The sequence below is a fragment of the Denticeps clupeoides genome, chromosome 17, assembly GCF_900700375.1.
Source record: "Denticeps clupeoides chromosome 17, fDenClu1.1, whole genome shotgun sequence".
Classification (NCBI taxonomy): Eukaryota; Metazoa; Chordata; class Actinopteri; order Clupeiformes; family Denticipitidae; genus Denticeps; species Denticeps clupeoides.
Genome location: NC_041723.1, coordinates 2819017 through 2841679, shown reverse-complemented (window position 1 = coordinate 2841679; position 22663 = coordinate 2819017). Strand labels below are relative to the sequence as shown.

General features: G+C 47.3%; 2 protein-coding genes across 3 annotated transcripts in view; one reads left to right on the top strand and one right to left on the bottom strand.

Moving 5' to 3' along the window:
- The first annotated feature begins 2582 nt into the window (after window positions 1–2582).
- Window positions 2583–5821, top strand: lrrc10b (leucine rich repeat containing 10B). Its single transcript, XM_028958808.1, has 2 exons — window positions 2583–4047; window positions 5015–5821. The coding sequence occupies exons 1-2, from the start codon at window positions 3448–3450 to the stop codon at window positions 5588–5590; spliced, it is 1176 nt and encodes a 391-aa protein (XP_028814641.1). The 5' UTR covers window positions 2583–3447; the 3' UTR covers window positions 5591–5821.
- A 9533-nt stretch (window positions 5822–15354) lies between these two features.
- Window positions 15355–22663, bottom strand: part of syt7a (synaptotagmin VIIa) — a 71805-nt gene continuing 64496 nt past the window's right edge. For both annotated transcript variants that reach the window (XM_028957297.1, XM_028957298.1), the window contains 5 exons: window positions 21222–21489; window positions 20579–20748; window positions 20326–20440; window positions 18059–18258; window positions 15355–17973 (listed from right to left, as the gene is read on the bottom strand). In XM_028957297.1, coding sequence (XP_028813130.1) covers window positions 17869–17973; window positions 18059–18258; window positions 20326–20440; window positions 20579–20748; window positions 21222–21489 — 858 coding nt within the window. In that variant the 3' untranslated portion in view covers window positions 15355–17868. The remainder of the gene's footprint in view (window positions 17974–18058; window positions 18259–20325; window positions 20441–20578; window positions 20749–21221; window positions 21490–22663) is intronic.

The window sequence follows — 22663 nt, the reverse complement described above, 5'->3', positions numbered from 1 at the left end:
GATTATTTACATATTTATTCAACATTTATTACTTAAAATAAATAAATAAATGGTTTCAAAAAGAAAATGTTCCAGTTTAAAGGTATTGTGTCAAACTGACCAATAAAACAAGGACATTTGTGTAATTCTATCAATGAATTAGGACTTTACAGTATTTACATAGTAAAATACAGATATGTGATTATTTAAATAAATCATTTTATCAATGAATTAGTGTCATTTAATTGTGTAATGTTATCAAAGAATTAGGTCTTTACAGTATTTACACACTAAAATGCAGATATGTGATTATTTAAATAAATAATCATCACAACAAATTGGTGACAGAGGAGCCCTCGTCAGAACACGGGTTCCGGATCAGATTCCTCGCCTCTTGCAAATAGTGACACGCGAAACCCGGTGATGCCGAGTTCCCACGGAACAGAGGGAACAGAGAGCGTTGGTTCCTGGCAGGGAGAACAGGGAGAACTTGCTGCTACCAGGGATCGAGTTCTGCGCGCTAAAATAATAACAAGTTGCATTACGGTGCATAAATTAAACATATTATTTAGAGGGGCGGGAACTAGATGAGCACAGGTGAGATCCCGCCTACTTTTTTTGCATGGTTAACAGGGTGCATAGGGAACGGTATTCTATATCTTACTCAAAAACATTAACAAATTCCAAAAATTGTCCCAAGCGCCTTTTTGGCACCAACTGCCCCTGTGTGCTCAATGTCATTCGAGGTTTTGCTTTTATAACTCTGCGATTATGAGGACTTTATTCATATTCCTTCATTTGATGTTTCTATCTGACTGTATGGTTCTCACGCCGTGATTTGAACGTGGCCGGATGTACTGTGTTGACAGTACATGAACTGCATTATATCCGTCCAGCTCCTGGAGAGGCTCTGGAAACATCTGACACGGCGCGTGGCGGGGTCGGCCTCAGGGTCAGAAGCCCTTCTGAGGGATCAAACGGCGTGGTGACGGTGTCAGGTTCTTTATTAGGCCCTGCCGCACCCGTCTGAATGCTTCAGCGTCTTACAGCAGGGCAGAGATTAGACGAGATTGTCGGGACTGGCGACAGGGATGTCACAGTGACCTGAGCAATAAAGGCGTCCGTCAGGATTCGTGGAAGTAGCTTAGATGCAGGCTGAAAAGATTTAATATCATTAAATCCGTCTCGGCTCATTCGCAGTTGTCCATATCTCATCTTCAAACCTCTACAGAGTTACATTTACAGCATTTACCAGACGCCCTTATCCAGAGCGACTTACAGTCAGTAGTTACAGGGACAGTCCCCCCCTGGAGACACTCAGGGTTCAGTGTCCTGCTCAGGGACACAATGATAGAAAGTGGGATTCGAACCTGGGCTTTCTAGTTCTAGTTACCCCCACAAGGCGTGTTACAGTGCACGCACATCAAATAAAAGCAAAAAGTTGGGAGAAGTGATGTGTGAAGCTGTATTTACGTGGTTACACACTTATTTGTTTTGATTTTCAGCATTCATGTCAAATCTACGAATATGATATAACAGAATATGAAGGACGTTCAGAAGATCATTGACTTCAGTTTAGATGTAAACCGATGATCCAGTTGTGGAACGTAGGAGAACGGGACGTTTATCAGGGTGGCATCTCTGCCTCTGCGCCGTTCACGCAACACCCCCCCGTGATGAGCTGTCAGGTTCTGCACGTGAAGCCTGCAGTCAGCCGCCTGCGCTTCGGCACCGCTTCACCGTGGACGTGGGAGCTCCAGCTTTGGAACCGGCGAGGGCAGAAAGTTCTCCAGGGGGAACATCCTGGCAGGAAGCATCAGGACCAAGCAGGGCCTTCTGGACCAGGACCAGGAAGATAATGAAAGTGAGGAGGAGGAGACACCAACATGCCTGCAACATTTCAGGGTCCGAAGGAACCTGTTGTCACCAGCGGAAAACCCGTCAACCCCTCGTTTATTGTAGCTTAATGTGACCTTCAGCACTGATAATGGCCGCTAATAAACTGAGGACCAGCCAATCGGGTGCCACCTTGTCCATCATGCCAACCTAGTCCATGTCAGGGAGGACGTGAGCTCGGCTTTAAAGGAAAGGACGCGGATTTCGGCACGTCAGCGCCGAGCTGACGCTGCGAACTGATTGGCCGTCCACGTGTCACTAACTGGGGAGACTGTCCCTGTAACTACGGATCACAAGACACTACAGTCAATATAAATAAAATCCTAACACGGGAATGTCATGAGCGTGAAACCAGTTATGCTTCTGCGTGGCCATCCTGAGAGACGTATTAGAACAAGTTGGGGTCAAGTTCAGCTGAGGGTGCGAGGAGGTCCAAATGGTCCACCAGAGGACAGTAGTGAGGCGCAGGGAGCCCAGTCCCCGCGTCCTCTGCACCACACGGAGGCGCTGTGTGACGTTCAGGCCGATGCGTTCTTAATTTAAGTTTGGCTTATGTAAAATATCAGCCAATCAGGAGACACTGCGGCAGCGACATTTATTAACCCCAACAAATAAAATTCATTTAACACTCTTACACCCATCTAGGAAACGTTTATGTTTGCTTTAGTCTTTTTTTTTTGTATAATACATTCAAACCCCAGAGTGAATAAGATTGATGAAGATGCGTGTTATGAATATTCCGCGCGCGGCCCTGACCCGCGTCTCGTGTTCTCGGTCGCGCGCAACGCGCGGCACCGACGCGGCGACGGCCAGCAGGGACAGGGGACGCGCACACGGACTTTTCATCCGGGACTTTCTACCCCGCCGGGGACTCGGGAGCGACGCGACAACTTTACTCATTCATTTGAAAGAAGCGAAAAATACCATCACACCGACGAGAGTCGAACCGAGCCGAACAGGGAGTCGAACAGAGAGTCGAACCGAGCCGAACAGGGAGTCGAACCGAGCCGAACAGAGGAGCGGACGAGGCTGAACTTTGACGTCCTGGTTCGCGACTTCCTGCCGTTTTTTTCAGCTGGTTATTGATCACGTTGCGTCCGCGGCGCTGGATTGTCTGGGAAATGAATTTCCTGTGAAGAAAACAATTCAGCTACATTATTCCGACTATTATTATTACAATTACTATTACAACTACTACTATTATTACTACTACTACTACTACTATTACTATTACTATTATTTCCATTACTTTCACCACCACAGTTAATTTTGTTCCTTTTGTCCGCTCAGCGCTGAGCTGCCATGACTCTCAGCTGCACAGGTCCTGTTTGCTGACAGCACAGTGTGTGTGTGGTGTGTGTGAGGTGTGTGTGGTGAGAGAGAGAGTGTGTGTGTGTGTGTGTGTGTGGCTCATAAGTCCAGAGCTCCAGTCACACAGGGGACACGGTCACCATGAGGATCCCTACAGACGTTCCTCACACCGCTGGACCGGAGCCGCAGGTGGCGTGTCCTCTGGCCCGGGGCTGAGACCAGCACCCTCACACACACCCTCACACACACCGGGGTGGGGCGATGGGCAACTCGTCCCGTAAAGAGGAACCGCAGGAGGAGGAAGGGGGGAAGGACGAGGAGACGGAAGAAGCGGTGGAGAAGAAGCAGGAGGAAGAGGAGGAGGAGGAGGAAGAGTTGCCGCTGGGCGTGGACGAGCTGCTGTCCAGCGGGGACCCGGTCCTGGACCTGAGCTACAAGAAGCTGAGGCGGCTGCCGCGCCAGGTGTGCGAGCTGCAGCACCTGGAGAAGCTGTACGTCTGCGCCAACCGCCTGCGCACGCTGCCGGACGGCGTGGGCCGGCTGCAGGGCCTGCGCCTCCTCGCCCTGGACTTCAACAAGATGGAGGACGTCCCCCCGCCCGTCTTCCAGCTCGCCCACCTCACCCGCCTCTACCTGGGCAGCAACCGGCTGATGAGCCTGCCGCCCGAGATGAGCAGCCTGCGGGCCCTGCGCTGCCTGTGGGTGGAGAGCAACTACTTCCAGCACTTCCCCAAGCAGCTGTACGAGCTGCCCCACCTGCGCATGCTGCAGATGGGGGACAACCGGCTGCGCCGCCTGCCCAGGGACCTGCAGCGCATGGAGGCCCTCAGGGGCCTGTGGCTCTACGGGAACCGCTTCGAGGTAAGGTCAAGGGTCAAGGGTCTGGGGTCGACCTGCACAGGCAATTTACATTTACAGCATTTCCCAGACGCCCGTTACAGGGACAGTCTCCCCCCCTGGAGACACTCGGGGTTAAGTGTCTTGTTCAGGGACACAATGGTAGTAAGTGGGGTTTGAACCTGGGTCTTCTGGTTCATGAGCGAGTGGCTACTACCGCCCTGCTACTACCGATGTCATTTTGGAGCACGTTTCAACCGCAGGACTGCTTTAAAACCGGACCATTAGGAAGGTCTTGGGACATAAAAGGTTGCTGAGGTTCCACGGTCCTCGTCCAGCAGCGGAACCCGAGTAAGTCCAGTGTAATGGAGTGATATGAGCTGGTGGCCCAACAGGAGCTAGATGAGCCAGGACCATCATTTATACTTATCTTACGTTTAATCCCGCTTTAATCTGAGCAGGTTTTGATACATCCAATCCCTTATTTGCTTGTTGGAATGAAATGAATGAACTTTTAGGGTGATTTTCGTGTCACTGTACGCTACGGAGACATCAGGAGAGATTTCAGCCTCGACATTTAAACTCGGCGTGTCCATGTTTGCACACGGCGCATTCGGAGGCTTTTGTGTCCCAGTGCATAATGGCGGTAATGGCAAGCGGAGCTTCTTTTATTCGTCTCCGCCCTGCTTGTTCTGTGTGTTGGTGAATGCGTTTGCCACGACCACGTGAAAGAGATATGTAATATGCGTGGCGTTTATTACATTCCCTCCTGCACACTAGTGGTGCATGATATATCATATTGTAATATTTATCACCAGGGCTTTGGTTTAGGACCGTGAACTGTGCATAAAACATGCAAGAACAAGAAGTGTGAATCAGAAAGTCTATATATTCTAGCAGAATATTTTTACTTCCTGAATGTATGTTGCATGTTCTACGTGCCACTTTGGGGAGGTGTAAATAAAGTTGTCCTGAATGTGTCCCTCTGCAGGAGTTCCCCAGCATCCTACTGCGGATGGACGGCCTGGAGATCCTGGACCTGGACCGCAACCGCATCAGCGAGTTCCCCAGCCTCACCCACCTCCCCAACCTGCGCCTGCTGTCCTACGACCACAACCCGGTGCAGGGCCCTCCGCCGGTCGGGCCGGAGGTGATTCTGGTCGGCGAGGGGGCGGAGGAGGAGCTGCAGGCCCGGGAGAGGAAGAAGGAGAGGAGGCGGCAGAGGGAGAAGGAGAGGGAGGAGGAGGAGGCGGCCGCGGCGGCCGCCGAAGGGCCGGCCATCCATGGAATTCTGAAGAAACAGACCAATGGGGACTGTACACCTAACGGACGTCCAACCACAGAGCTGGAACCCAAAGAGGAAGGGGAGGAGTCAGACCAAATTGGGGTAAATTTTGGAGAAGGGGACCTTGAGTATGAAGAAGGAGGAATTGAATATGAGAGGGAGGAGCTTATATGTGAAGGGGAGGGGTTTGAATATGAGGGCGGGGTGCTGGAGTACGAGCGGGCGGAGCTGAATTACGAGTATGAGGAAGAGGAGCCACTCAAGCCAGGTGTTGGCGCTTGATGTTTGTCCGGGAAAAAAAACTCAAATCTGACCGAGGGCGGGGCTACAGCAGTGCATCATGGGACAGCATGAGCGCTAACAATCACCTGAAAGCAGGACGGTGCTTTCATTGCAGCAAGCGGGAGTGTGTGTGTGTGTGAGGGAAAGGCTGTGTGTGTGTGTGTGTGTGTGTGTAAATACATACCTGTAATGTGATCTGTCGTCTCTGTAATGAGCGTGGGCGAAACGATCCTGTCTCATTAAATTATAACAGGGCCGACCGTGTGTCCATCCATCATTCATATACAAGCAGCAGAGCGAGATCACATCATCTCAGTTACACGGCACACACGCCACATTTATATCATTATCATTTACGCCATTTATCAGACGCCCTTATCCAGAGCGACTTGCGTTAGTTAGTTAGTTAGTTAGTTAGTTAGTTACAGGGACAGTCCCCCCCCCTGGAGCAACTTAGAGTTAAGTGTCCTGCTCAGGGACACAATGGTAGTAAGTGGGATTCGAACCCGGGTCTTCTGGTTCATAGACGAGTGTGTTACCCACTAGGCTACTAGCACCCCACACACGCGGCGCCGGGCCGGCTTTACCTCCGATCCATACTCGTTCGCCAGGTTCTCGTGTCTCCGGCCTCCCAGGCCATCGTCCTCGCGGCCAGAGTGAAATATTCATCTGCGAGGTGAAATATTGATGCGGGGAAAGTGTGACTGCGTATTTCCCGGAGCCTGACGTCAGACGGACGCCTCGGTTTACAGGTGATCAGGTCGGCACGTTGGGGAAGGAGGTGAGACGTCTCCTGAACCTCTGGACGCTCGGGACTGACTGAACCCCGACGTTTCCAATAGAACCAGTGGGACGTAGACACGTCTGACTCACGAAACCGAAGCTTGTGAGTGTGAGCGTGTGGCCCTAGTGTCTAAATGTTTGGCTTCAGGTCGTCTCTGAGCTGCTGCCGGTGTTCCTTGCCGACCTCGGTGAGCTCCTGAGCATAAATAAAGGATTGGATAAACACACACACGGCTGCCTACTTCTGGCGGCCAAGGCTGTCCCTGCATTCGAGGGGGGCTGCAGGTGTGTGAATGCACACACACACACACACGCACACACACTCGCACATCATGGTCCTTCTCTGTCCCATCGCTCAGAGGTCCAGCTCCCAGCAGTCAGTGGGGAGGAAGGAACAAGATGGATTATTTGGATTTAAGAAAAAGGGGAGTTTAAAGTGATGATGACGTTCATAGAGACTCTCGGAATAGAACAGAGTGACCCAGGTGTCACACAAAGAGCACAACTAACACGCTCACACACACACACACACACACTGTGTGCACACTGACCAACTGAATAGAGAGATGCAGACGAGTTCAGCTTGTGTTACCATAATTCAGACGGCAAAGCGGCAGAACATGATCACATGATCCCAGATCAGTGCAGGGCGGGGCTTCAGCCTACAGGGGACGTGTTGTGTGTCACTGTTCCTGGTGCTGTGGGGACAGCAGCGTTCATTACGGCATTGTTGGCACCGGAGACCCCAACAAGGAGGTTACACACTGTTTGGGTGACGGCGTGGTGATTGTGTGGTAGAACATTCAGAAAACGTTCGGGACTGCTGTGATAATGTGTAGTGTCCCACTACTGGCTAAAGCAGAAGTGCAAGTGAAGTGCTTATGACAATTTAGCACAGCGCACGGTGACACAACAAAATGTGTCCTCTGCATTTAACCCATCACCCTGAGTGAGCAGTGGGCAGCCATGACAGGCGCCAGGGGATCAGTGTGTGGGGACGGTGCTTTGATCAAGACCTTAGCGGCACCCTGGACAACCTTCCGGTTTTGTTTTTGGTCATTTTATTGATTAAAGATGATGACATTATCAGCTGTGTTTGAGAATTAGTTTGGGGATAAATCTAAAGCTATTAAATTAAACTCATTAATTACTAGTAAACGTTTCTCAGTAGGTTTAACAAAGGTGTACTAAATAAAATCCACTCAACTTCTATGAGTAGGTTCTTTCATAATGTACCGATACGTTTTGGGTAGGATTTTACCGTACCGTACTTCTTAACTTTTAAAGTAAGATGCTATTTACTAAAAACTTTTAAGTGTAAATTAGCTAAACAAAATGCGTGCAATTCATTACCTCACTTTTACTCGGTAGATTGTATAAGTTCTTTTTTGGTGTGGATAATTTCATTTGCATGAACAGATGAGGGTTCTCCGGTCTTTTCGTGCCCACAGTCTGAGGGTGATATTGATCTCAACAAAAGGCTGATCTTGAGTTTAGAGGTAAACATCCACTAAAAAGAAGAAACCCTCGACTGCTCCTTTAAGAGGGGTTCTACACGTCACGTGACACGGGCAGGCCCGGCGGCGCCACTGAGCCGCAGTTGACCAAGCAGAGCAGCAGAGGGCGCTGTGGGGCTGCGTCTGAACCTGGCCTCTCATGTGACATTAGTGAGGATTTAACCTCGGTTATGAGAGATTTACTGCACAAGCACCAGGTCTGACCGAGGGTGTCTCTTTTATTGTCGTTTACTAGTGTGTCTGCGAGTGTGTGTGTGTGTGTGTGTGTGTGTGTGTGTGTGTGTGTACGTGTGTGGATAAAGGACAAAGATTTCATTTATTGCAATGACCCCAGTCCCATTGACACCCAGGTCTCTTGTGTGAGATTAATCTCACTCACACACATACACACACACACACACACACACACAGTGTCCATCCTCTATCCAACAAATGTCTCTCTTGATGTACCATGTAACACATCTGGACATGCTGACCCTCTCCACAAAAGAGAAACAGGACTGAAAAGGCCACTTGTTTGCCCTTGAAGGTTGTGTGTTGAAGCGTTTTAAAATGAGATGTGTGTGTGTGGGTGTGTGTGTGTGCATGTGAAGGCCAGCTGAAACAGAAAATGGCAGATTGAGCCTGAGCTGGATGTGATCAGAGGTGACAGCAGCTCTCTGCCCAGTTTGTGTATGTGTGAGAGACAGTGTGTTTTAAGAGTGTCAGTGTGTATGTGGGTGGGTGTGTATGAGTGACCTGGAGTATGAAGGTGTATTCTTTATTTGTGCGTGTGTGTGTGTGAGTTTCACAGCTGATCAATAAGCACAAACCATACAAAACACAGCCCATGGGTTTGTGTGTGTGTGTGATTGTGAAATTTCAGTTTCATTTCACTCAATTTGAAGCACAGAACAGCAGAGCAGCATTCAGCTATAAATCTCCTGAGATAGTATTTCTGGAAGAAATCAACTTGCAGATGTCAGAATAAATGATATAAGTAGAGTTTGACTGGATAAAGTAGCATCCTCCCTGTGGGGTAATTTAGGGTGTATGCTAGAGAAAGTCTGGTACAATAGAGGCAGGGTAGGTAGGGGAGACTAGGAGAAGGGAAGGGTACAGAAGGTAGAGCATGTTTTGTAGACTATGGTAAGATGGGATAGTAGAGTAGGGTTTAGTAGGGTAAAGTTCAGTATAGAGTAGATATGTTGGGTAGACTTGGGTAAACTAGGGTGGACTGAAGTAGGCAGGGTAATATATGGTAGAAGAGTAAGGTCACGTACAGTAAGAACTAGGGTAATATGGGGTAGTACTAAAGGACTGAGTAGAATAGAATTGGGTAATATGGGATAGTAGAATAGGGTTTGGTAGAGTATACAAGGATAATAGTAGTCGGGATGGGTTGGGTTGGCTAGGGTAATATGGTTGGGTACACTAGACTATAATAATAAGGGGTAGTAGAGTTGGTTGAATAGGGTAGACTAGGGTAAATTGTGGTAGTAGAGTAGGGTTGGGTAGGCTATACTAGGGTAATAGGGTCAAGTGTGGGGGGTGTCAACTGTAGGGCCTGTCAAAGCCCATTGAGACATACTGTATGTGATTTTGGGCTATATAAGAAATAAATGTTGTTGTTGTTGTTGTTGTTGTTGTTGTAATATGGGTTAGTAGAGTTGGTTTGGGTAGGGTATACTAGGGTAATATGGTTGGGTAGGGTAGACTAAGGTAATAAGGGGTAGTAGAGTTGGTTGGGTAGGGAAGACTAGGGTAAAATGTGATAGTAGAGTAGGGTTGAGTAAGGTATACTAGGGTAAAATGGGGTAGTAGAGTAGGGTTGGGTAGGGTATACAAAGGTAAAATGTGGTGGTAGAGTAGGGTTGGGTAGGGTATACTAGGGTAATATGGTTAGAAAGACTAAACTAGGGTAAAATGTGGTAGTACAGTAGGGTTGGGTAGGGTATACTAGGGTAAAATGGGATAGTAGAGTAGGGTTGGGTAGGGTATAGTAAGGTAAAATGTGGTAGTAGAGTAGGGTTGGGTAGAGTATACTAAGGTAAAATGGGGTAGTAGAGTAGGGTTGGGTAGGGTATACTAGGGTAATATGTGTTAGTAGAGTAGGGTTGGGTAGGGTATACTAAGTTAAAATGTGGTAGTAGAGTAGGGTTGGGTAGGGTATACTAGGGTAATATGGTTGGAAAGACTAGACTAGGGTAAAATGTGGTATTAGAGTAGGGTTGGGTAGGGTATACTAGGGTAATATGGTTGGAAAGACTAGACTAGGGTAAAATGTGGTATTAGAGTAGGGTTGGGTAGGGTATACTAGGGTAAAATGGGCTAGTAGAGTAGGGAAGGTGTGTATGTGTGCGCGATTCTCCTGGGATAGTGTACATCACAACAACATACATCCTCTACTGTCCCTGGTGAGCAGCAACACAGCAGGGTTGTTGAGAGGAGCAGAAGCTCTGCCCGTTCCCTGGTGGGTGACCTCAGAGTTCGGCTGGAACAAGCATCATCACATGACAAAGCTTGTTTACTTATTTGTGTGTTTGACTGCAATAATGGTGCAAAATGTCAGATCCACAGGGCCATATGAGCAGTAAGGAGGCGTGTGTGAGCTGAGTTTGTGTTTGAATGGTGCTTAAGTATGCATTGAATATGTGTGCACGTGTGTATGAATGCATCTGGGTGTGACTGTTTATCAGCGTGTGAGAGGGAGATAAAGAGAGGCTGAAAGGCCGACGGAGAGGGAGAAATCCGCTGTCAAGATGCATCCATCACCGTCTGCCTGCCGTGTTGCACAGAGCCGCTGGATACAATAAACCCTCATTTCCTCTCCACCCCCCACACTGTCAGCAGCTCCGCTCCTCTCCTCCTTCCCAGTGTCTTCCCGCTCCTCCCTGCCCCCATACTGCTCTCCTGGCCCCAGAGAAACAGCCCATCTAATCCCGTACACACGCATACACACGCGACAGAGAGAATATAGTTTATAGTGTTTCTATGAATAGCGCTGACTGATGTAAGCAGTTTTTTTCTGGGTTTGCCAGGTTCCTTTATCCGTAATCTCTTAAAAAAAAAAACACCACTGTATAACAGAACTATATTAAGTTAACCATTTTCTGTTTAAAAAAACTGAGTTTGAGTGTATATGATGTAAGTGTGTGTGCTTGACTGTGTTTGTATGTGTGTGTGTGTATATATATATATATATACACTCCACCATCTGGTATGCTGCTCATCCTTCAGACTCTCTGTATCCTCTCCATCTTCCTCATTATGTGTCTTCACTTTCATCCCTTTTTCTTTACTCCATCCTTCAGTCAGTCTTCTCATCCTGATCTCCTCCAGAAGGTTGAGATTTCCTTCCACTCTCCTGGGAGCCCGACAGACACGCACACACATGCCAGCCCACCACTCACATCGGATGAGACAAGTCTCCCCAGCTTTCATCACCTCTTCAGTCCTCTGGCTGCTGTATTTCTGAGTGGAGGTAAGTGATGGAGACCAGATTCTCTTCACCGTGCTGCTCCTGCCGCCTACGTGTAGATTTGCAGGTTTCACGCACAAAACACGAAAAAAAAATGGGATTTGTTGGACACTGTTATAAATCATCAAAATAACCACAATATGAAATCCTGAAACACAGTAGTGCTTGTGTGTGAAAGAGAGACACAGTAAACACATTCAAGATGTTATGTTCTTAAAATTAGTATTTTTTTCTTTTATTGGAGAACAGAGTCAGAACTCAGTTTCATAGCTCCGCCCACCCCACACATCCAGTAACACACAGAGTTGAGGGCGGGGTGGGACTAAATAAACCAGCCAGTTTACAGCTCTCTAGCTCCACCCACCCAATCACACCGAGGAAGTGGGGAGGGGCCGGGCATAAATAAACCAAACAAGGTCACAGTCCGTTCGGCAAACGAAACAGGAGAGGCTGGCCCACGTGGGACGCCAAACTACGGCGATGCTGGACTGACGGGACCTCCAGACCCCCATCTGCAGTGACACTCAGTGCCCTCAGGGGGCAGCAGAGAGGCCGGGGCCGACTCTACTGTAACAAAGCGTCCGATGGGAAAAACGCGGCAGTGAATCGAACAGTCAGGGGTGGTTCAGTGTGCTTGGAGTCGCCCATGTGAAAGTAGAAGATTACTGAACCACTGCACAACATCCTCAGCTCCTTAGCCATAGAGATGGACGGAATAACTGCACCTGTTCCGTTCTGTTCCCTTTCAGTGTTATCTCTTTTGGAGGGTCAGGGGTCATCACCAGCCCAGTGGGAGCCTGCTGCTTAACCAAACACATCATAGCCATATACACACCAGACACGCCCACACACACACACCTTCATCTGTTCTGCATTCTCCTGATTCACAGTCAGGAACGGGACTACAGTTCTATACAGTGCAGTATCCCAGCTGATCATCGTTTCAAAATTCAACCAAACTTTTGCTTGTTCTTTAAATGTTATTCAGCCAACTGCTAGAACACAGTTAGAATGCAAGTTGAGTCAGTTTGGTGGTTCTGATGACTGGACTGCACTAAAGAATCCGGAACCACGCCTATTCTGAGGCGTGGTTTCGAAGCACGGACATTGGCCAATGGCAGCGTCTTGAGTTTTTTTTTAAGCTGTCTTGATCAAGGAGAACGGTGCTAACCCGCGCAGAACTAATTAGTCTGGGCTGAGAGCCCAGCTCTCCTGCTGGTGATCAACCTGTCAACCATCTCTCTCTCTCTCACACACACACACACACACACACACACACACACACACAGACAGTCCCAACCAGTAGATCAGTAGAACAAGGTGTGTGTGTTTGTGGGGTACGAAACACACACCTGGTCAGAACAGGGATGCTTGAGACCTGAACACACACTCACTCACACACGCAGAGTTACTCAGCGCTCTCCTGGGTGCCAGAATCTCGCTGCGTTTCGTCGGGAAAAACATCTACAACCCAACAACAGCTCAAACGGAATTTGGGACGATTTCCGCGGTGGAGCGAGTCTAGGAGACGAGGGGGACGAATCCGGAACCGAACAGCATGGCGTCATGATGGTGTCACCAAAATGTGTCAAAAGGGCGCTTAGTCTAGAGCGCGTTCACTACCCACCTTCACCAGGCAGCTAACGTCTATACAGTACTCAGCTGTTATACATGTTTGTACACTTTACAAAGTTGGCAGAAATACAATAAAGAACCCAACGCAGTAAAAGGAACGATCCGGAGTCTTTGTCACGGAGGGAGGAGGTCTGGGGAGACGGAGCGATTGCGAGAAAGAGGCAGAGCCTTTGGCCGGACGCTTAGGAATTCCGACACCTCTCTTAACGGTGTTTTAGCATTTCAGGCGAAGAGAATTATTCTGATATCGGCCGCTCCGGGCCAGAATCCTCTGTGGATTTAACTCGGCAGTGTGAGTGGCAGTGTGAGCGCAGCCGAGTCGGTAATTTAGTAGCCGTGTGTGTGTGTGTAAAACACACTCATCTGCAGTCGGCTCACGCCGGGAATCTGCTCCATGGATGAAATGTTAACACCGACGCCTCCAGACCACATTTAGGCCACTGAGAGACCATGGGAGCCTGTGTGTGTGTGTGTGTGTGTGTGTGTGTGTGTTTTCTGCATATGTAGTGTGTGTGTGTGTGTGTGTGTGTGTGGAGACACCTGCTGCGATGAAGCAGCTCTAATTCTTCGTACACAGATCCACACACACACACACACATACATTTTGTTTTCTGTATTCCACAGCTGGAAAACAGATGATGTTCTGGTTCTCTACCCTGTCGAATAAGAAGGACCATAAACTGATGCTGGAATCGAACGTGTTTCCATTTCCATGCCGACGGAACCGATCTGCCTGCGGTGTAAAGATCGCTGGAGAAATCATTTTCATCATGAAGTTTTTTGGTTTTTTGGAATGGTTTCATTCTTCTCGAGTTCCACTTCCCCTCACCTAACTCTCGTCTCCCTCCTCTGACAAAGACCTTCCGAGACCAGCAGCCCTTATTCAAGAAGGGCCGTCATCATCGTCGTCATCATCATCGTCAGCGCACAACTGCAGGAACGTCTTCCTCCTCAGTCCAAGTGACAAATAAAAACTAACAGACAACAAATTGTCTTTTTTCCCAACTATTGTAATTATTTACAGAAAAGTCTTTAAAACAGACGGAGGCGCTTCGGCCTTGTGTCCAGTTAAAGAAACTGAATACACACTTGCGCGTCCACGCACACACACACACATGACACACACACAGACGGACAGTCAACAGAAACGTAACAGAAAGATTATTAACATTATTAATAGTATTATTACTATAATTATTACTGTTATTGTAGAGTTCATGTGTCTTGGTCAGAACGCAGACCAGATAAACCCTGATGACGAGGAGCCGCCAGTCAAACCCCCGGAAATAAATAGGGTCTAGCAGAGGCAGAGGTCAGAGCACCTGAACATACTGACCAGTCAAGAGCTGCAGCGGGCCAGGCCACACACACACACACACACACACACACACACACACACTGAAGAGTGTGCAGTACTGCAATCTGACCTTTCACTCATGCAGCCCTCTCCCTGTCTGTCCGTCCGTCTGTCTGTCGGTTACACATTTACATTTATGGTATTTGGCAGACGCCCTCATCCACGCGCTTCCATGTTACCATCAACTAGGTAACCAGCTCTGGTTCATTAGAGCCAGAGAGTGTGAGGTGCAGCGTGAGGTATAATACGGATGGAGAAACCCCATGTTTGGCTCTGTAGCCCAGCATCAGTGGAGGGAGTGGAGATGTGGGGCGGTGTGGAGAGTTTGGGGCGGTGCGGCTGCGTTCTGTATTAGTCGTAGACGCCGGATGGCAGTCAGAGGTGGACCTGCTAGAAGGGGGTTACAGTAATCCAGTCGTGAGATTACTAGGGACTGATCCAGTATCAGGGCGGATCCGTCTGATCTTGTAGAGAAGGAATCTACATGAGCGGGAAAGATTGGTGATGTGAGTCGAGAAGCAGAGTTGGTCGTCTAGAGTTACTCCAAGGTTGCGTGCGGTTGCAGAAGGAGAAATCTGAGAGTTTTTCAGGTAGAGAGCAAGATCCTGATGAGGTGAAGAATCTGCTGGAATGAATGTTAGTTCGGTTTTGGTGCGATTGAGTTTTAGGCCATCCAGTGGTTTTCAACAGGCTGCTTCTTACAGCTATACCGCTCCAGACTACAAACTATCATTGGTTGTCCACCTGAGAAAGCTAATAATAACACAATACCGGAGCACTCTGAGCAGCATCGTGTTCCAATGTTTAAACGACCTTTAAGTGATCTCTAGATTTCACTTCCATGCACAGAGCTTCGGCCGGAGTTCTTCAGCTGGATGAAAATGTTCTGTGAGGTTGTGAGGTTGTGAGGTGTGCTGAGACCGAGACAGAGCTCGGAGGTTAGAAGGCAGTTTCTATTCCTGGAGCTGGATAGAGACGAACACACACTCACATATACCAGGTGAGGGCAAAATATGGTTATATTCTACTTTCAAACTGGTTGTTTATTTTATCTTGTACCACCCCTATACACACACACAGTTTGATATGATAATTCACAATGTAAAACCAGCACTGCACTACATACAACACACACGCAGTGTATTAATGACTGTGTCCCTGACAATGTCGTGGGAGAGAGGCACATGAAGTGTGTGTGTAAGACAGGCTATTTCAGTGAACTGCAGAACTACGTTACGTTCCGTGTTGTAACGTTCTAGATATCCCTTTATCCCTATACCTGCATCACCGGAATGAGTGGCTCGGGCTCACTGGAAAAGCAAGATTCCCAGTGGAAGTGTGGTCGGTCTGCACTGGAGACTTGGATGTGGCATCAGTTGTGTGAATAATTAATGATGTAATGGAATAACGAGGGGGACGAGTTACAGAACCCACATGCACTACATGAGTTAAACAACAAAAATGGTCGAGCGGTGGTGTGACAGATGGACCCCAACCCCAGAACAGGGTCAGCGGGTCGGGTTCCACCAGTTTAACCCAGTGGCAATAGAACAGTTCCAACTGGTTCATTTTCCATTTCCTGGTTCTTTGTGGACAGTAGTTTGCGAGGGTGTACGTAACCTGGGTTCTACAGAATGAGTTCTCCTTGGATCAGGCCATCTGCTGAATTCTGTGAACAGAAGTTCCTACAGATTCAATCAATACAACTCAATTGTGATTATAGTACACACACACACACAAAATTCATTATACTCAATGTTAAGACATACACACACTTCAGTCTCCCTCTGGTCCTCAGAAATGCACAGTCACTCTGTCCCCATGACGACCCCATGGCAACAAGTCTCCCATCGGCACAGCCTCTCAGAAGAGACAGAGTGTAAGACACACCACACACACACACACACACACACACACACACACACACACCTCTGACGGCTGCAGCTCAGACAAAAGGAGAGTTAGAGGGGAAAGGAGGGAGGGGCGCCACAATGAAACCTATTCACAATAGCGCTCTTCCTCTCTCCTTCCGTCCTCTTCCTCCCCACGACAGGCTGACCCCCGCCCTGCTCCCCTCCCCAGCCGGGTTCGCCGAGGAACTCCTCCTTCAAAACCCACCACGCCGTTATTATTCAACATTATTACTTTTACATCATCAAAAAGTGCAGGTTTGGTCTCAGGGTCGAGAGACAAGAGACAGGAGAGCCGGAGGATGTGGAGGATGAGAAGGATGGAAGGAAGAAGGAGAGCCGCACGCCATACGTGCTGAGAAATTCACCGGACAGTTCACCTGTAATCATCACTCTCTCTCACACACACGATAAGAGGAAACAGACAACCTTAAATATGCAAAGGTATACACACACACACACACACACACACACACACACACACTTTTTGCTTATATCACGTTCAGTTAGGAAGAACATTTTGATTGGTTTCTTCACCTGTCTTGTTTTTTGTTTTTTTGTTTTTTAATAAATGACATCAATTTTTTTTTGTCTTTTCCTCCATTCTGTTTTGTTGCTCTCTCCGGAATTTCCAGTGGGACTCTGAGCGGGAAGTTCGCCCATCCCACCTGTGTGGCGTTGCACTCCAGTCCTTCCAGTTAAAGTCTCTAGATTTGTTTTGAAGCTACAGCACAGAACCCACAACACACATACACAACATGGGAGCCGACAGGAAGGACGTCACTGAAGTACTACGGTGCCAGATAGACAGAGAAAGAGAGAGAGAGAGAGAACTGAAATTGAGAGAGGTACAGCATTGTGGTGAAGTGAAGTCTCCATTGCAATTCATCAGAAGGTGACATCATGGACAACCTCCATGACCTCCATCACCTTTCACTGGGGCAGTGGAGTAATGAGGGACAGAGCAAGGAGGCGGGGCCATGAGAATAAGCGAGGCTTTGGCCGGGACCAATGACTGTAAATAATTGGACAGTATGAGACCTTATCAGGTCTATCGCATAGATTGAAATGTATTGATAGGTCAGATCTGGCTATCGATAGACATCTGCCAACATAATTTACACCAACATCTTTGTGAATTGAGACCATGGCTTTATGGGCTGCATTCACTGATGTGGGTTATGGGTGGGTTAAAAATCTACTGCATCTGGACACTAGAGGGAGGCAATGATGTTCTAACGTGCCACCACAAAGTCCAGTTTGATTTACAGTCACTGGATGAAACCTGCGGTTTCATATTGGTGGACAGATGGATTAATAAAACCTGCTGAGGGCCACACATCAGTGCAACAGAATATACATGATACAAAGAGATGGTGTAGGAAGGTGGATGAGAGACAGAGAAGACAAGAAGAAAGAACTTCTAGTAGAGTGGAAAGGTCAAAGGTGAAGGGCAGATGGCTGGTTGTACCCGTGTTGCGCAGACAGGTAGTGCGTCAGTCTTGTGCATAAGGATGGCATCAATGGCGGGGTACACAGAAAAGGTCAAGGGGGTAAAGGAGTAGCTGGCCATGTTCAGGCTTCAAGGGGCGTGGCCACCGGGTCTATGGGTGTGTTCAGGCTTTGAGGGCGTGCCACTGGGCAACGTTGGTGCGTGGCCGACTCATCATGTCCTTCCAGTGTTTCACCTCTGCTGGTCCACTCTTCCATGAGAGATAGATCTGAGGAGGAACAAATAAGTAATAATGCTTATGACTGCATGTGTGTTTATTTGTACATGCATTACATGTGTGTGTGTCTGTCTACCTTCCCGATGACGTCATTTCGGCTCAGCTTGTCTTTATCCATGACTGTGATGATGATGGTGGTCTCTCTGAGGACGTGTGCTGGAACGTCAAATGGGAAGGATTCGTTGAAAACGGGGTTGAGACACCGCTTGATGGTCACCGTCTTCTTCTTCTCGATGCGCTTGTCCTTATGCATCAACCATAGCTTCACATAGGGGTCTGCAGCCAAGCAGAGGCAGAGGGGTCAGATAACCCAGAAAGAAATGGTATAAACCAAACTGGACGTACAATAACAGGCATGAAGTAAAGCGTACTTCTATTAAATTTATCACTACCAGTTATCAATAAATCTGTAGATTGAATGCATTTGTTCCAGAATGTGTTTAAGTTTTGGATGATAAATTCTGTCTAAACCCCTTCTCTAAACTGTTTTTATCACGGAAAAAAAAAATCCCAAGGTACAACACTACCCTGCTAAACACATGACGATTAAAGCCAACTGGGTAATTTGCATACAATTAAAATTGAATTTACATCTCATTTAAGCGAAACTGCACAGTTTCACATGGCTGACCGGCCGGGTTCCAACGGCTCTAAATAATCAACGTGTGACTAAGAGAGATGAAACCTGTAAGACTCGGCATAAATTGTGGAGTGCTTTAACCTTACTGATGTCCCAATGGCACTTACACACACCTCTCCCCACCCCTATCGGGCAGATGGGCCAATAAATCAGTCCGCATGTGTGTGTGCATGAGATCTAATCCGGAGCGAGAACCCGAAAGAGATGAGGTGGCTGCTGTCAGGCTTATAAAAGAAGCTGGAGAGAGGTGGTGACCTCTGGGTCTTCGGTAAGACAATAAAACACCGACTGCGACTGTATGAACCCTCGCAGAGGGGATGGGAGGGGGAGGCAGGCCCGGCCAAAACAGCCTGTTCCACATTATCCGTTTCCGCACAGAAAATTGGAAAATTGGAAGCATTTCAGCAGCGTTCTGCTGCCACAACAGAGCAGAGCTCGGCGACGCATCCATCGCGCTGATTCATCCAGGACAGCGAAGCATTAGACAAATGACACGGCATAATGAAATTAAACACCACGCTGTTTTTTTTTTCTCACAAAAACATTACAGTAAATTGTTGCAGTAGATTCAGGGTAGCGTGTGAAAGTGACTGCAGCAAAAATTGGAACTAAACATAAATTGTAGTAACAACTGCATACTTGACTCACTGGAAATACAACTGGAATAGGGTGGTAGTAGCCTAGTGGCCTATGAACCAGAAGACCCAGGTTCAAATCCCACTTACTACCATTGTGTCCCTGAGCAAGACACTTAACCCTAAATTGCTCCAGGGGGGACTGTCCCTGTAAGTCGCTCTGGATAAGGGCGTCTGATAAATGCCTTAAATGTAAATGTAAATGGAATTGAAATACTTTTATTGATTGATACAAGTATCAGTTGGGGCAGTGTGAGACTGAGGGGTTTGTTTCAATGGGAAGAACAGCTGGAGGTAAACTTCCTTCATCTTCTGCCCAATTTAGCTGCAGAATCCAAAGTGTGAGCCGTGAACAGCAGGTTTCCAGCGTATAGACGACAGCACTTACACAGCAGGAGTTCCTAAGCAGTCGGTTAAAACTCGGAACTCGCAATTTACAACCTCTGGTTTTCCAATGTCATGTCAGCAGGGGAGCTCACACAGTCAACAGTAAAGTTTCGCATCTCTACTTGTGTCGTAATTGGATCCAGTAGATGATTAAACCGAAAACGCTGTTCACATTTTACTCAAAGTCATTCAATATAGAGTCATTCTTTTAAAAACACTGACACATTTTACATGTTAGATGGCAGTGCGGAGATGTCAGTCACTAAGGAGGTTCCACAAGGCTCAGTTTCTAGACCAATTAATGTACTTATATATAAAGCACGGTGACTCCATTGCAAACACAAGTAAGTGACAAACAACATTGCAATGATAGTCTCCTAATAATGTTCATTGCACATGTTCTTTTAACATCCTGACCCACCAGGTGGCGCCATATGTTTGTTTGCCATTTGTCCTAGTCCTAATTATCTTCCTCATGTGGTCCTAATTATCCTAATTTAAGACCTATTTAAGGTCCCTCACTCCCTTTTTGCTCATCTGCATTACATGTCCCTTACATGTGATTTCTTCTGTTCTGTTTCTGTTGACCTTAGTCGTGTCCTTCGTGCCGATTTCTCTTGTTTACAGTTCTCTTGTGCACTGACTGCTTCACCATATTGACTCCTAGTGTTGGGTCCATACCTGATGTTCCTCCAATGTCCATGGCTTTCAGGTTACGAGCCTTGATAATGTTGACCGTAATGGTGTTTGCAGTGGGATTATAGCATAGAGACAACAATAGGTCTCCACGTCCTGCCTGCAAAAGACACACACACACACACACACAAACAGAAAATTTACCATCACTAGAGCAAACAGAAAGACACTGAATGCTGACACTGAACTTTGACCCACAGATCCCCATTTGCAACAATCCGTGCACCCCAAGACTCACACTGCCATCACTGCATGGCTTCAGTTCCTTCCAGAAGGTCTGCATGTGGGCCAGGTCCACCTTGTTGAGCGGTATGGAAACCTCACCAATGGGGTCATTTCTGCTGAACCGGTCATAATCAAGAACTTGCAGGTAAAGTGTCCGCTGGACAACTTTCTCATATGGGAACCCTGGCAAAAACCCATGAACAAAGCCTTACAAGTCTGTCAAATATTTCAGACTGCTGAGTCTGACATAAAAATATATTTCACAATTAGTTATTGCTCTTCTCCGTTCTATTTTTACGAATTAGCTGAGAGATTTGTTTAGGAGAGAAAAGGGAAAATTAATCAGTATCTGTGTCAGATGACATCGTCACACCTCAGAGATCAGACTACGGAAGGTCTCCACAATGGCTTCTCAGAAGTTGGCATAGGTTCCTGCAAATTTAATTTACAAAACCTGCTGAACCTGCTTGTTTTCTGTACATTACAATTTAAAAAATGGTAACTGTGCTAATGATACTGTAGGTTTAATAAACATAGATTCCAGATCCATGTGCTAAGGGAATTACAGTGCGTTGTTATACATGCAATTAAATGGATGCCAAAACGGTGAAAAATATTGTTTAGTCATGTGTTCAGCAGTAAGTGAATCTCAGCACCTTCAAACAGGAAGGTCTCGTTCCAGTGGGGGTTGAGGTTCTTCCTCTTCACCTTGGTCTCCAGCTTGTGCTTTTTGTCAGGCAGCAGGTAGATTTTGACAAAAGGGTCAGAGGTTCCAGAGAAATCTTTAGCTGGGAGGTCCTGGCCCTTCAGAATCTTCACGGTGAGGGTGGAGTCCTGGAAGCTGTAGCCCACACTAAACTGTATCCGGCCAAGTTTCTCAAGGACAGGACCCTCATGGTCATCGTCTTCAGAACCTGGAGACAACTGAGACCAACATGTGTATGTGTACTGTATTTGCAGTAGGGATGCAACGGTCCGAGACGTACACAGCAGCACAGCACACAGTGCACACAGTGAAATTTGCCCTCTGCATTTAACCCATCACCCTGAGTGAGCAGTAGGCAGCCATGACAGTCGCCCAGGAAGCAGTGTGTGGGGACGGTGCTTTGCTCAGTGGCACCTCAGTGGCACCTTAGTGGATCGGGATTCGAACCGGCAACCTTCTGATTAGGGGGGCGCTTCCTTAACCACTAGGCCACCACTGCCCCAAAAAAAAAAATCAGGGTAGAGCATGAACGCAGGGATGTTCTTTAGTTTTATTTATTTTAAAATATATATATTTAATTATTGATCCTGCGGCATGCAGATATATATATATATATATACATAAAAAAGTCATTGTATTGCACTTCAAGTGGACGATGACCACTTGCGTGTTTTTGTACATAACTTGAAGCTAACTTGTTTACAGCTTGAGGCTGACTGACAGATGAAATGTCTTGTATTAGTGTGCAGCTTACTGAACTGCAGATAAAATGGTCATAAAATGACCAATGAGAACCAAAGCATCAAGGCGGTCTCTCAAACCAAGATGGAGGAGAGGATGATTACAGCAGCGATTATTTACAGCGGTCATTTAATTCACGCCTATCATCATACTGCAACACCATGAGGAAGGTGTGTTTGGCTGGCAGTGGTACCTATAGACCTATTTTTCAGTTTGTTGTTTGAAAAAATTAGGTATAATTATTATGTGGTGGTGTCGTGATGGTGGTGCGCAGTGATGCTTTGACCACGGCCACTTAATGGTTTTAGGTGAGCAGTCTGCAGGTCACCCTTGCTCTCTCTGATTGGAGTCTAACGTCAGGTATGTGGTGATCGTTTTTGCGCTGAGCAATCATTCTTGACTCTAGTTTTGGGTCATATCTTTGGATCATATTTTTTTATATTAGCTACAGAGTGAAAAAAGAAAAAAAAAAAACGGCAGATGAACATCCTGGGTCATTTCTGCCCTGAGTCATAATGTGTTTCTGAGCGAAGAGGTGCGCAGATTGCTGATTGAGAGCTTAACCTTTCCCGGGAAGAGAGGGAGGCTGAGGGGGAGCCGCCAAGGTTAGCGTCTCACACCTGAGGCTGTTATTATCCCGCCGTTTGATTC

What these genes read in the sequence shown, in the direction of transcription:
- lrrc10b (XM_028958808.1), top strand. Translation starts at nt 3,448, where the DNA reads ATGGGCAACTCGTCCCGTAAAGAGGAACCGCAGGAGGAGGAAGGGGGG. An exon ending in TCTACGGGAACCGCTTCGAG is followed by an intron (nt 4,048 to 5,014) that starts GTAAGGTCAAGG and finishes GTCCCTCTGCAG; the next exon opens with GAGTTCCCCAGCATCCTACT.